Consider the following 14,964-nt stretch of genomic DNA (forward strand, 5'->3'; position numbering starts at 1 on the left):
TACAATTGCAGAACACCAGATAACAGGATCTTCATAAAGCTAACGACACTTCCACTTTTGTGGGCTTAGGCTGCGTGACAAGACTGGATCAAATTACGCATTGCAGACTGCTCTACAGCAGGCAGGATCAAATTACGCATTCCAGACAAACTGTTCGCTGTGTCTTATCCTCCAAGGAGACCAATTAGAAATCTGGTCCAACCCACTGGTGTTGCAAATAAACGCTGCCTAGAAATTGTGTTTTTTTAAATTAAAGTTCACAGCGCTTGGTGGCAAGATGGATGTCACTGTTTGTGAGGGTACGTCTTCTTAGCTTTGTCCTGTGCTGCAGAACAGCACGGTTTAAGGAGGATCAGCACAGTAGTCCTGACGCCTCAGACTTACAAAACCTTGCAAAGTTACCAATAAAAGTTACAGCTGGTCAGTCAGCACCTGAAAGAGATTGTGAGAGGCTAATGTTTTGGAGGTGAAGCATCCAGGACTGATGCTGATGGGAAAGATTGAGTTCGAGTAGGAGACCGTGTGGAAAAGACTTGCCTTCAACACAGTGGTGATGTGGGGAGGAGGAAGAGTGTGTGGTCAAGGTATTTAGAGCTTAAGAGGAATTCAAAAACGGCACTCAGAGCCACAGGCCATGCTGGTATAAATATATCAGAGAGACAAAAGAAATTGCAACTGAAAGAGAGTAAGACCAATGTTCCAGCTAAGCTGCACAGCCGCACAGCGGTCTGGAGGTCCCGCGCAGGCTACTCACCGGCTTTTACTTGGTAGAAACTACGTATTGAATGGGCCGCGCAGCCAGTTAAAGGGACCACGCAACTAAAATAAAAATTAGAGTGAACATTGATTAAGGATGACCCATATTTCCTAATAATTGCCCAAAAAACCCATCTCGGCAGAATCCGGTGAATTTCAGCAGAATATGATGAATCTGATGAATTTCAGCACAATCTGGTGAATTTTAGCAGACTGTTTTTCCGCATGGGTAAAATGAGATCCAGCTGAAATGTGCCCTCGAATTTCCCACGAGTAACTGCTTCAACCAGAAAAAGAAAAGTATCCAAAAATGAGACCAGGGCCCCTTTTCATGTTGACTGGTGGTACTGTGGGGTGGGGAATAAGGGAAACAAACTGAAGTCTGCCCTGGGCTTCCCTATGGAGAGCCAACTGTTTTAATGCGGGAGGGAAGTGCTATATCTTCCAACACCTTATCTCAGCTGTGGAGAGCCCTTGGTTTGGATTTGAAACGTTGGTTCTGACCAGTTCTGATCCACCTAATGGTGTTTTAAGTTGTTGCAGGGTATAGCGTTTTAGCTAGCTGAAGAATGACGTCTACACGGGGCCATTTTATTTTTTTCCCAGTTACCATATTATTGTCCTCTGCCCTCCTGCAGGGACCTGCTCGAAACTCTATGGTCAATGGGAGATCTTACCCAGCCAGTGTCAGAGCTCCACGAGCAGGCTCGGTGCCACCAGTGAAGCGTAGGCGGCTGAACTGGATCGATGCCCCTGGCGACGTCTTTTTCATGGCAACTGATGAAACCAGGTAAGACTGCTAAAGGTTTCCAGCCCTAAGCAGATCAACATCGACTCTTGACGCCTTAAGTTACACGAGAGTGTCAGTGCCAAGTCTTCAACGCCATCATGCCCCCTCCCCTCCAAAAGGCACAATAAGGCTTGTTCATTAAGAAACCAAGGTGAAGACACCATTAAGATTGAAAAGAGTAGGAGAGAAGATGAGGTAAATCAGGAAGTGCAGTGGAGATCAGTAAATACCTGACCTATACGCTCACTATCCTCACTACGTTGATACCAATTCTTTCCCAGGACCTACAAACTGTGCAACTCCTTCCCTCTCTCAGTCTTCCCTTCCTTTCTGCTACAAACTTCAGTCTGTTAAATCCTAAGCTTGGCATCACCTTATCACTACCTCATGGTGTAGGTTGTGTCTCTTCATTCAATCTTGGCAATGTCCTACACTGTGGAATTTGGTCATTAACTGGTTTGCCAATGATTCAGAACAAATGTGGTGCCAAGCTTGGGGTTTCAAAGTCTGTAGATGGGGGCGGGGGGGGAGTGGAAGTTGAGGTGTCCCAGTTTGGAGGTTCTGGGAGAGAAAGAGTTAGAGTAGGAATTGAATCTCGAAGCTATAAGGAAGGAGAACTGAGCTTGTCATTTGATCTCACACATGCAACTTTCTTGTTATGCACAGTACAGCTATGAATAACTCTGGATCTCACTAGCAGAAGCCGCCTTGTAACATTCTGCTACCACTCATGTGATCAGTAACTTGAAGCTGTCCATGTCACAATTATTGTTGAGCAGTTTGAGGATAGCTGCGTTCATGTCATTTATGCATTTGCGTGCTGTCATATTGTGATATTTCCAGTGTAGGGGAGGGGTCAGTACCCACTTTGTATTGTACCCACTTCACAAAATAACATGAGTGGGGTTTGGACATCTTGAAGGAGTTTATCACTGGGTGGAGTTGTTACAGACTTGGAGCTCTCTACTGACATGATGTCGTGATCTCAACCACCGTGACATCTGCGTCTCAGAAACCTCATCACGTTACTCACCAGTCATGAACCGAGTGCCTCAAGGAGCTTGAACCACTCTGATGCCATTTTTGCACTGGCACCAGTCAAATTGATTTACGCTAAGAGTTTTCATTGGAAGTGGTATGAGATCAGCTCTGGAGAGACGTGGTATAAACCTGACTGGCAATCGGAGGTCGGGTGGGGGGGGGGGGGGGGGAGGTGAGAAAAGTGTCTCACTGCTTCTGAACTGCAGCTGCTGAAAAACCAGCTTTTAATTTTTTCAGGTTAAAAAGGGCTCAGGTGTTTGCTTTTTTTTCTAACATTTAAACATTTCAACAGTGGTGGGACAGAGGTAATTGGGTCTGTCTGTGAGTGCGCAGGAACAGCGTGACAGGCGTATGCACGCAGGTACAGAGCGGTGTGAGTTGGCCAGCACATGGATGAGCAGTATAAATAGGGCCGTGTGTAAGTGTATGTGCACGGAATAGGGCTCTGTGTAAGAGTACACGGAACAGGGCTGGATTTAAGTTTTTTTTTTCATTCATTCTTGGGATGTGGGTGTCGCTGGAAAGGCCAGCATTTATTGCCCTTGAGAAGGTGGTGGCGAGCCACCTTCTTGAAACGCTGCAGTCCGTGTGGTGAAGGTACTCCCACAGTGCTGTCCGAGAGGGAGTTCCAGGGTTTTGACCCAGCGACAAGAAAGAATGGCAATATATTTCCAAGTCGGGATGCTTTGTGACTTAGAGGGCAACTTGGATGTTGTGGTGTTCCCATGCACCTGCTGTTCTTGTCCTTCTAGGTGGTAGAGGTCATGGGTTTGGGAGGTGCTGGGGGGGTGCCAATCAAGCAAGCTGTTTTGTTCTGGATGCACTCATCCAGGCAAGTGGAGAGTATTCCATCACACTCCTGACTTGTGCCTTGTAGAAAAGCTTTAGGGAGTTAGGAGGTAAGGCACTCGCCACAGAATACCCATCCTCTGACCTGCTCTTGTTGTCACAGTATTTATGTGGCTGGTCCAGTTAAGTTTCTGGTCAATGGTGACCCCAGGATGTTGATAGTGGGGGATTCGGCGATGGTAATGCTGTTGAATGTCAAGGGGAGGTGGTTAGATTATGTCTTGTTGTAGATGGCCATTGCCTGGCACTTGTGTGGTGTGAATGTTACTTGCCACTCATCAGCCCAAGCCTGGATGTTGTCCAGGTCTTGCTGCATGCGGGCATGGACTGCTTCATTATCTGAGGAATTGCGAATGGAACTGAACACTGCCGTTATCAGCGATCATCCCCATTTCTGACCTTATGATTGAGGGAAGGTCATTGATGAAGCAGCTGAAGATGGTTGGGCCTTGGATACTGCCCTGAGGAACTCCTGCAGCGATGTCCTGGGGCTGAGATGATTGGACTCCAACAACCACCTTCCTTTGTACTAGGTATGACTCCAGCCAATGGACAGTTTCCCCCCTGATTCCCATTGACTTCAATTTTACTAAGCTACTTGGTGTTACCTCGCCTCTGCAATTCAGCTCCTTTGTCCATGTTTGGACCAAGGCTAAATGAGGTCTGGAGCCAAGTGGTCTTGGCGGAACCCAAACTGAGCATCGGTGAGTAAGTGCCTCTTGATCGCACTGTCGACGACCCCTTCCGTCACTTTGCTGATGATTGAGAGTAGACTGATGGGGGAGGGGGGTTGCAATTGGCCAGATTGGATTTGTCATGCTTTTTGTGGACAGGACATACCTGGGCAATTTTCTACTTTGTCGGGTAGATGCCAGTGTTGTAGCTGTACTGGAAGAGCTTAGCTAGATGCACGGCTAGTTCTGGAGCACAAGTCTTAAGCACGACAGCTGGGATGTTGTCAGGGCCCATAGTCTTTGCTGTATCCAGTGTGCTCAGCCATTTCTTAATATCATGTTGAATTAATCAAATTGGCTGGAGACTGGCTTCTGTGATGGTGGGGACCTCAAGAGGAGGCCGATATGGATCATCCACTCGTCACTTCGGGCTGAAGATGGTTGCAAACACTTTAGCCTTGTCTTTTGCAGTCGCGTGCTGAGCTCCGTCATCATTGAGGATGGGGATGTTCATGGAGCCTCCTCCTCCCGTTAGTAGTTTAATTGTCCACCACCATTCACGACTGGATGTGGAAGGACTGCAGAGCTTTGATCTGATCCATTGGTTGTGGGATTGCTTAGCCCTGTCTATAGCATGCTGCATCCGCTGTTTAGCATGCATGTAGTCCTGTGTTGCAGCTTCCCCAGCTGCCACCTCATTTTTAGGTATGCCTGGTGCTGCTCCTGGCATGCTCTTCTGCACTCCTCATTAAACCAGGGTTGGTCACCTGGTTTGATGGCAATGGTAGAGTGAGGGATCTGCCAGGCCATGAGGTTACAGATTGTGGTGGAATACAATTCTGCTGCTGCTGATGGCCCACAGCACCTCATGGTTCCCCAGTTTTGAGCTGCTAGATTGGTTCTGAATCTATCCCATTTAGCACGGTGGTAGCACCACACAACACAACAGAGGAGTGTCCTGTGGTGTGAAGATGGGTCTTTGTCTCCACAAGGACTGTGTGGTGGTCACTGCTCCCAATACTGACCTGGACAGATGCATCTGCGACTGGTAGATTGGTGAGGCCAAGGTCAAGTAGGTTTTTCCCCTTGGGTTGGTTCTCTCACCATTTGCTGCAGGCCCAGTCTTGGCATCTGTGTCCTTCAGGACTCGGCCAGTTCAGTAGTGCTGCTGCTGAGCCACTCTTGATGATGGACATTGAAGTCCCCCATCCAGAGTACATTCTGTGCCCTTGCTACCTTCAGTGCTTCCTCCAAGTGGTGTTCAACATGGAGGAGTACTGATTCATCAGCTGAGGGAGGGCAATAGGTGGTAATCAGCAGAAGGTTTCCTTGCCCATGTTTGATCTGATGCCATGAGACTTCATGGGGTCCAGAATCAATGTTGAGGACTCCCAGGGCCACTCCTTCCCGACTGTATACCACTGTGCTGCCACCTCTGGTGGATCTGTCCTGCCAGTGGGACAGGCCATACCCAGGGATGGTGATGGAGGAGTCTGGGACGTTGGATGAAAGGTATGATTCTGTGAGTATGACTATGTCAGGCTGATGCTTGACTAGTCTGTGGGACAGCTCTCGCAAATTTGGCACAAGTCCCCAGATGTTAGTGAAGAGGACTTTGCAGGGTCGACTGGGCTGGTTGTGCCTTTGTCGAATCCGGTGCCTAGGTTGATGCCGGATGGTCCCTCCTGTTTTATTATTATTGTTTTTCGTAGCATTTTGTTACAACTGAGTGGCTTGCTAGGCCATGTCAAAGGGCAGTTAAGAGTTAACCACATTGCTGTGGGTCTGGAGTCACTTTTTTTTTATTCATTGATGGGATGTGGACGTCGCTGGCTGGCTAGGCCTGCATTTAGTGCCCATCCCTAATTGCCCTTGAGAAGATGGTGGTGAGCCGCCGCCTTGAACCGCTGCAGTCCATATGGTGTAGGTACACCCACAATGCTGTTAGGAAGGGAGTTCCAGGATTTTGGCCCAGCGACAGTGAAGGAACGGCGATACAGGTCCAAGTCAGGATGGTGTGTGGCTTGGAGGGGAACTTGTAGGTGGTGATGTTCCCATGCGTCTGCTGCCCTTGTCCTTCTAACTGGTAGAGGTCGCGGGTTTGGAAGGTGCTGTTGAAGGAGCTTTGGCGAGTTGCTGCAGTGCATCTTGTAGATGGTACACACTGCAGCCACAATGCGCCGGTGGTGGAGGGAGTGAATGTTGAAGGTGGATGGAGTGCCAATCAAGCGGGCTGCTTTATCCTGAATGGTGTCGAGCTTCTTGAGTGTTGTTGGAGCTGCACTCATCCAGGCAAGTGGAGAGTATTCCATCACACTCCTGCCTTGTGCCTTGTAGATGGTGGAAAGGCTTTGGGGAGTCAGGAGGTGAGACACTCGCCGCAGAATTCCCAGCCTCTGGCCTGCTCTTGTAGCCACAGTATTTATATGGCTGGTCCAGTTCAGTTTCTGATCAATGGTAACCCCCAGGATGTTGATAGTGGGGGATTCAGCAATGGTAATGCCATTGAATGTCAAGGGGAGATGGTTAGAGTCTCGCTTGTTGGAGATGGTCATTGCCTGGCACTTGTGTGGTGCGAATGTTACTTGCCACTTGTCAGCCCAAGTCTGAATGTTGTCCAGGTCTTGCTGCATATGGACACGAACTGTGTCAGTATCTGACGAGTCTCGAATGGTGCTGAACAGTGTGCAATCATCAGCGAACATCCCCACTTCTGACCTTATAATGGAGGGAAGGTCATTGATGAAACAGCTGAAGATGGTTGGGCCTAGGACACTGCCCTGAGGAACTCCTGCAATGATGTCATGTGATTGAGATGAATGACCTCCAACAACCACAGCCAACTTTCTTTGTGCTAGGTATGATTCCAACCAATGGAGAGTTTTCCCCTTGATTCCCATTGACTTCAGTTTTGCTAGGGCTCCTTGATGCCACACTCGATCAAATGCTGCCTTGATGTCAAGGGCAGTCACTCTCACCTCACCTCTGGAATTCAGCTCTTTTGTCCATGTTTGGACCAAGGCTGTAATGAGGTCAGGAGCTGAGTGGCCCTGGCGGAACCCAAACTGGGCGTCAGTTAGCAGGTTATTGCTGAGTAAGTGCCGCTTGATAGCACTGTCGGCGACACCTTCCATCACTTTGATGATTGAGAGTAGACTGATGGGACGGTAATTGGCCGGGTCGGATTTGTCCTGCTTTTTGTAGGCCAGACCAGGTAAGGACGGCAGATTTCCTTCCCTAAAGGACATCAATGAGCCAGATGGGTTTTTACGACAATCTGATAGTTTCATGGCCACCATTACTGATACTAGCTTTTTATTCCAGATTTATTTAATTAACTGAATTTAAATTCCCCAGTTGCCGTGGTGGGATTTGAACTCTCATCTCCTGATCATTAGTCCAGGTCTCTATGCTATGTGCACAGTAACCACAATGCTATGTGCACGGAGCAGAGCTGTGTCTAAGTGTATTTGCACGGAGGGTGGCTGCGTAGAAGTATATTTGCACAGAGCAGGCCTGTGTGTAAGTGTATTTGCATGGAGCAGGGCTTTGTGTAAGTGTCTGTGCTCGAAACATGGCTGCGTGTTAGTAAGCTCTGGAATTCTCTCCCGAAACCTCTCTGCTTCTCTACCTCTCCCTCCTCCTTTAAGATGCTCCTTAAAACCTACCTCTTTGACCAAGCTTTTGGTCATCTGCCCTAATATCACCCTATGAGACTCGGTGTCAAATTCATTTGATAACGCTCCTGTGAAGGGCCTTGGGGCGTTTTGCTACATTAAAGGTGCTATATAAATGCAAGTTGTTGTTGTATCTAAACCTCCCACAAATATGAGAGAGAAATGTCATTACCAGCAGAGTCGGTATGAAGGCTCCTGGTTTGACACCACTCTCCCTTCTCCCTCCTTTTGCTGGTCGCTCCACACATACAAATAGTCATTCACACTCTACATATTGTACAACAGCACACATGGGGCTAGGTGAGTTATGCAAAGAAAACCTCATCCCATGCCTGGTTAACTTCCTGCTTCTATGCTGTCATCTTTTAATTGGGATGCCTTACCATTAAACAACTGTAGAGGAAAACGGCAGTGATGCACAAGCCTTGCAAACCGGAAAAATTGCTTGCTTTGCTGTTTCTACAGAAAGATACAATCCTGCCCCAAGAGCTGGTTTGAGTTTCCACTGCTGAGAGGATGCTGAACTCTGAGGTGCCGTCTTTCGGATAAAATTTTAATGTAAAATAGTTGCTAATAAATCCGATAAGGAATTCAAGAGAAACTTCTTTACTCAGAGTGTGATGAGAATGTGGAACTCACTACCACATGGAATGGTTACGGTGAATGCCATAGAAGCATTTAAGAGGAAGCTAGATAAACACATGAAGGAATAAAAGGATATCTTTGTCAGGGTGAGGTAAAGTAAGGTGTGAGGCAGTTGGTGTGGAGCATAAACACCGGCATAGACCAGTTGGGCTGAATGGCTGGAAATTCAACCTAACTCTATGTAAACCAGAAGCCCCGTCTGCCCCCCTCAGGTGGACTAAAAGATCCCATGGTGCTATTCAAAGAAGAGCAGGGGAGTTCTCCTGGTGTCTTGGCCAATACTTATGCCTGACTCAACATTACTGAAACAAACGATCTGATCATTCCTACATTATAACAGTGACTACACTTCAAAAAGTACTTTGTGGGCTGTAAAGCGCTTTGGGACATTGCTGAGGTTGTGAAAGACATTTTGTAAATGTAACTTCCTTCTCTTTATTCATCTCACTTGCTGGACCTTGCTGTGCACAAATTGGTTGCCGTGTTTGCCTACATTACAACAGTGACTGCACTTCAAAACTATCAGGAAAGACTGAACAGGCTGTGGGGCTCTTTTCTCTAGATCTAATCGAGATCTTTAAAATAATGAAGGATTTTGATAGGTTAGAGGAAGTATGGCGGGAGGAGGCTTGTGTGGCGCACAGACCAGTTGGGCTGAATGGCCTGGTCCTGTGTTGTAAATTCTATGTAAGTCAATAAGAATGAAGCAGTTTGGAACTTGCTGAGGGTGTGAAAGGTGTTGTATAAATGCACGTTCCTGCTTTTCCTTGAATGCATCGCAGCTCGAGAGGTGTGGTGAGCATTAACCAGCCATTGGCCCGGCAACACTCAGGAGGTTAACTTGGATCGCGACTCGGGTCAGTATATAGAAAAAAAATACTGAATTAATGTCTGTTATTTTTTTTTGCAGGAAGATCCGCAAGTTACTTACTTCCTTTGAGAGGAGACGGAGCGGGAGGCGGCCCCAAGCACAGATCGCCATTGAGCAGTACCCCCGAGACCCTGCAAAAGGCCCAAAGCCTCCCACCAACGACGAGCCCATTGTCATCGAAGACTAACTGAGGAGAGTCAACATCAGCCACCTCCCTGCACTTCATACTGACAGAGTTGGCTTGAGCCAGTGGAAGGGGAACTTTACTTGTTTGCTTTTTTTTAAAAAATATTTCAAACGACCTTCATCTTTGTAACCTGAACCCGCGTCGGCCTAAACAGTGCCGGCATCTGAATCTGAGGCCTGAGGTACTTGTTGGTTACCTGCCCTTCCCTTCGTTTGGTTTTTGTCGTTGGACTTCAATAAGAAGACTTGCAATTCTATAGCGCCTTTCACGACTGCAGGACGTCCCCAAGCGCTTTACAGCCAATGAATTACTTTTTGAAGTGTAGTCACTGTTGTAATGTAGGGAAACACGGCAGCCAAAATTGTGCACAGCAAGATCCCACAAAGAGCAATGAAATAAATGACCAGATAATCTGTTTTTAAGGATGTTGGTTGAGGGATAAATATTGGCCAGGACACCGGGGAGAATTCCCAGTGTCTGTTTACCAGCTGTAAAGTCAATTTAAATTACCAAGACACGAGAGAAAACAACATATATATTTTCACTTCGCGGGCCTCAGACTAGTGAAGGCAAGAACTTGGGTCCAAATGGAGGCGTCTGTGGCTCTGGGGTGAGGCCTCCGAGTCTTTCATACTGTTTTGGTATTTCTGACAAAGTTGTGCATCCTTGGAAACGTCAGCCTCTCGAGCCTTCCTGCTCGATCTAAAAGGGCAAGCTAAGAATTTGTTATTTACCATTTGCTTCCCACTGGTGCTGCCTCACGGTTCCAGGGGACACTGGCCACAGTCAGCTGCCTCGCGTCCATCCCCCTCCTTCATGTGTGAGCCTGAGAGGGCATCACAGCCGAGACCCCATGAAGAGTCCCACCCGAGGCATTAACATGCCTTTCTGTTCCACGTGCTGGTTATTTCAAACATCTGTGGTGGAAGGGGAGGGAGTTTTAACTTAGAAAATGGGAGGGATTTTTTTTAAAGTCATTTTTAGCTCCCTACTCTCCTGAAGGTGCTAACTTCTTGCTGGGGTATAGTTCCGCAGAGGCCAGCAGCTCTCCAGTACCTCCACGTGAATGGCCAGTGTGCCTGGACACTGAGTGGTTGGTGGCTGACTGTTTGGCCATGGGTGGGAATCACTACCGAGCCTGATCCTGCCCTCACCCGACGTCCAAGCACTTGCACTTTCCAACAGGATAGTGATCAAGACGGGAACCCAGGCCGGTTATTTCCCAGATCCCGGTCTGGGGCCCTAAGGTCAATAGTCGCTCTCTAATAACGGAGATTAAGGCAGGTCGAGATTTTAAACCTTTCCACAAAAAAAAATTCTCCAAAGGGGTTTATAGAGCCAGCAATAGTATAAGGGGAGGGGAGGGGGTTTCAACAAAAAAAACAATATTTTACATTCTCTCTCAGTCAGTCAGTTCTTACCCAACTATCTGTTTCTCCTCCGTTTGCCTGTTGGTGTTACACAGATGTCCTGGGGATGGATCTCCAGCTCAGGCCCAGTGAGGCTTCAATGTGCCAGCAAAACTGTGTGTGTGGTGGGTGGGAAGGGATGTGGGATAATTTTATTGCATGAGGATGTGTTACCTTCTCACCCTGTTCAAAGAGCTCCCCAGTTACTCACCTTCCCTCTTGTTGGCCTTTCCCCCTCCACTTCTCACTGGGTTTGTGATCTCTGTTGCTCTTTTTAATCCTAAGTCTCGTTCCTAAATTTTCCCTGAATCATACAGCACAGAAGGAGGCCATTCGGCCCATTTTGCCTGTGCCAGCTCCTTAAAAGAGCTATCCAATTAGTTCCACTCCCCCTGCTCTTTCCCCATAGCCCTGCAAATGTTTCCTTTAAGTATTTATCCAATTCCCTTTTGAAAGTTACTATTCAATATGCTTCCACCCCCCTTTCAGGCAGAACATTCCAGATCATAACTTGCTGCATAAAGCAAATTCTCCTCATCTCCCCTCTGGTTCGTTTGCCAATTGTCTTAAATCTGTGACCTCTGGTTATCGACCCTCCTGCCAGTGGAAACAGTTTCTCTTTATTTACTCATCTCCCTGTTTGTTGTTCCTCCCTTTCTGAACTCTCCAACTGACATCCCTCCCCATCTGACTCTGGGTGAGCAGGAAGACATCGGGCAGCCTCCTGCAAGGTTCTGATGCTACACTGGAGCCGATCAGGAGCAGCCATGCGATGAACTCATCTCCCCTTACTCCCCCTTCCCATTCTGGACTCCGCTCTCTATCTCTAACATTAACGCGGCTGCTCGTAAAAAGACCCTGAAGGTTTGACAGAGCTCAGCGCCACATCACAATGTCCCCCAACCAGCCAAGTGTCTTTATGCTTTGAGGATGGAGTTTTAAAAAAAATGTATGTTTGTCTTTTGTTTTTTTTTAAAGAAGGTTTTAGTTTGGACACAACAAAATGAAGACCGAGTAACTTCCTGTTTATGAATAAAGATGGAGTTTATGTTAAGTATGAGCTCCCTCAATTTCTGTGTGACACCATTCGCAGGAGCCTGTTCTGTGATTGGACGTGGTTCAATTGCCGAGAGGAAGCGAAATAATTTGAATGGGTGAGTTTGTGTCCCGATTCACGTGTGCCACCAGCGGCCGCTACGATGGAGAAGGGTCATCCCTGCCCGTGCCAATTATCATCTCCCGAAGGCACTGACTCCTTGCTGGGGCAATATAACAAGCTCTGGTCAAGAAGGGAGCAAGGGATAAACTGGGTGATTGCGTTGCAGCCTGCGATATGTGGGAATTAAGAACAGGGCTCTAAGCATTACGGCCCGAAAATTTCTAGGTTGGGAGAAGTAAGTCCCATTTCTGCCATGGGGAGGCTCGGATTATAGGCTGGAACGGCCAGGATACTGTCCTGTTCCGCCTGGTCCTTTAAATTCTGATCAGGCTCTTCCACCTGCTTTCCCTATGTCAAGGGAGCCTGTTGGGAGGAGTTTCCAGGCTTTGCCGGGGAATTCTTGCCCTTTAAAGGCCTCAGCGGAAGTCATGCCAGTTGCGACCTGGCGCGAGTCCCTATAAGGCCTTCTGAAGGCCCCAGACTTTCACTAGAGTAAGGTAATTGGCCCTGGAGGGGATCGAATTACCTTCTCCAGGCAGACCGGATACAGTGGGAGTTGAAGACTTAACAAAGAAAATATTTTCCCTGGCCCAGTTGTGCCTCGGGGGATAGGGGTTGGGGTGGGGGGTCCTCGGGCAGGGCGGCAAGGCACCACTGCACCTTAGACGGGTAGATCAGTTCAGGCTGTGGCGCTGCTGCTGATGAGCCCTTGCAGTTACCGGATGCCTGCCCTGGCTATGCAAATGACCCCATCCAGGGATTTGGGGCAGGGTCTCTGGCCTGCGAGGAGCGGGGTAATTTCTGCTTCGTCATACTGAGTAGACCCCCAGGAACTTCTGGGCCTCTTTGTAGCCCCCAAGGCTCGCACCTGTACGGCTCACTAAGTTAAAAAGCGTGGACATTCCTGGTTGCACATGAAGATTGAGCACTTGGTCAAAGCACTGGAGGGCAGTTAGCAGCCATTGTATACCTGTGGGAGTCAGAGCCTTCAGGAAGGGAGAGAATTTGGGAAAAAAAAGACAAATGATGACTGGAGTTTTCAGGATGGATCCCTAGAGAACACTGCTGTACCCAGAGGTGGAACGGAAACTATGTCCCTTTACCCATCAGAGAGGTTATCAAATATATGCTTAAAGTCAATACATGATATCCACCATCATAGCTCACCAGGCACAACCCACCTTCCAGAACCCAAGTTATGGCTTTGGTTCATTACCTTAGGTCCCACTGGGTACTTCTGAGTTGCTGCCGACATGCAATCTTGTCCAATAGCTCGAGCAATTGAGTGGCTGATACTTAGAAGGTCCTGAGTTCTACAGTAGGTTTTTACCTTAACCCTCCTCCCTGGCCTATTTGAGTTTTGCCAGATCCAGCCCCTGGGGCTTGCTCGTCTCTCCAACCCATCTGCCTGGACTTTGATGGGGAAATCTGCCCTAGCTGAGGAGGAAGAAAGAAAACCATGTCATCACACTGCCTGATGAGGTCATCCTGGAAGACAGGTGCATTCCTGCAGGATTGTCCGGTTAAGATTTGATGTAAATTACCTACAAATGTACTAGATTTCTGTTAACTTAAGCCCCTTGTTACAAGTGTAGGGCCTGCCCTAGATATTCTCAGTTGCAGTGGTGTACCATCTGATTCTTATATTTAGGGATGTGCTCGTACTGCTCATTATTCACCTTCATAACAGTGTAACCCAAGGGTAGAACAACAGCTGGCGGTTGTGTCTCTCACGTGTGCACTTCTCCAGACGGACTGAGAAACACTTGGTGAAACGAAGCCAGATACAACTCGTTAAGCAGATTTATTTCACAGGCAGGAAGTGAACATGCAGAGGAACAGTGAAAACAAAAATTCCACTTACTAAGATCAATCTCACTTCTCTGCTTAAAATGACAGACTCCCTCTTAGCTGCCTAACGTGTAATAAACAATATAAAGCAGGGACCTGGGGGCAGCAGGGTCATCCCTCAGTGATATGTCTGTCTTTACTCTGATGTTAATACAAGTTTATTTGAAGATCAAATGAATTCCTCTCAATTAAAGTATGAAGAACGGGCATTTATATAGCGCACTTCACAGTCAATGAATTATTTTTGAAGTGAAGGTTCCACAAACAGCAATGAGATGAATGGCCAGATAATGGGGAAATTTTAACCTCCTGTGCCCAGTGTTAACAGGGTGGTAATGGCCTCAAAATGGAGCCAGTAGCCTTACCGCCCCCTTAACCCAGACAATGCTGGCAACGCCATTTTGATAGGTGCCTACTGCCAGGCACCTAAAGCACCCGCTTGTTTCAAGTGGTAAGCACCTTTTAATAATTTCTTCTCAAAATTGGGGAAATAAATAATAAACCAGCCTACGAAAGCCTTTCTTGGGTGACTTGGTTGTTTTTTGCCATTGCTTTTCTTTTACAATACTTTTTGCTGTAAAAACTGACCTGAATTTATTCTTAGCATCCAGCTCCTAGCCCCTGTTTAAAAACTAACTGCCCCTGCATCCCTTTTCTCTCAGCCAGGGGAGGGATGCTGACTTGCTATCTGTAGTGATTGGTTAGTTAGCCTGTCAGTAAAACCAGCTACCTTTCCTCTGTACCCCCACCCCCCACCCACAACATGCCTTGGGGTGCAGGTTTAAAGAAGCTATCTTCTGCTATTCTCAAGATGAATGAGGGCTATCCTGGTTCACGGGCCTGTGGTAAGACAATTGATCTTCATTGTATCAGTTGTACATTCCACAAATCGGCCCGTCTGGCTTCAATGCACATAGTCAGTGCCTTTAGCCTGTGACCACCTTAAACCTGTGCAAATTCACTTTGTTATAAAAACACAACCCTTAAACCTAACTCAATCCCACAATCCTTCCTGTGAAGGAAAAAAATGAACAAAGCTCCCAAAACCTGACACC

The 14,964-nt window shown here is 47.5% G+C and overlaps 1 protein-coding gene across 9 annotated transcripts in view; it reads left to right on the forward strand.

Moving 5' to 3' along the window:
• Positions 1–11,953, forward strand: part of LOC147109615 (metastasis-associated protein MTA1-like) — a 180,529-nt gene extending 168,576 nt beyond the window's left edge. For 6 of the 9 annotated variants that reach the window (XM_086003690.1, XM_086003691.1, XM_086003692.1 and 3 more), the window contains 2 exons: positions 1,395–1,546; positions 9,343–11,953. In XM_086003690.1, the coding sequence (XP_085859816.1) occupies positions 1,395–1,546; positions 9,343–9,490 (300 nt within the window). In that variant the 3' untranslated portion in view covers positions 9,491–11,953. Of the gene's footprint in view, positions 1–1,394; positions 1,547–8,252; positions 8,319–9,342 lie in introns of all 9 variants that reach the window. The other 3 variants (XM_086003686.1, XM_086003688.1, XM_086003689.1) reach the window with 3 other exon arrangements.
• Positions 11,954–14,964: the final 3,011 nt, after the last annotated feature.

The sequence above is a fragment of the Somniosus microcephalus genome, chromosome 12 (assembly GCF_052327205.1).
Source record: "Somniosus microcephalus isolate GS21.2 chromosome 12, FLI_Smic_1.0, whole genome shotgun sequence".
NCBI classification, from domain to species: domain Eukaryota; kingdom Metazoa; phylum Chordata; class Chondrichthyes; order Squaliformes; family Somniosidae; genus Somniosus; species Somniosus microcephalus.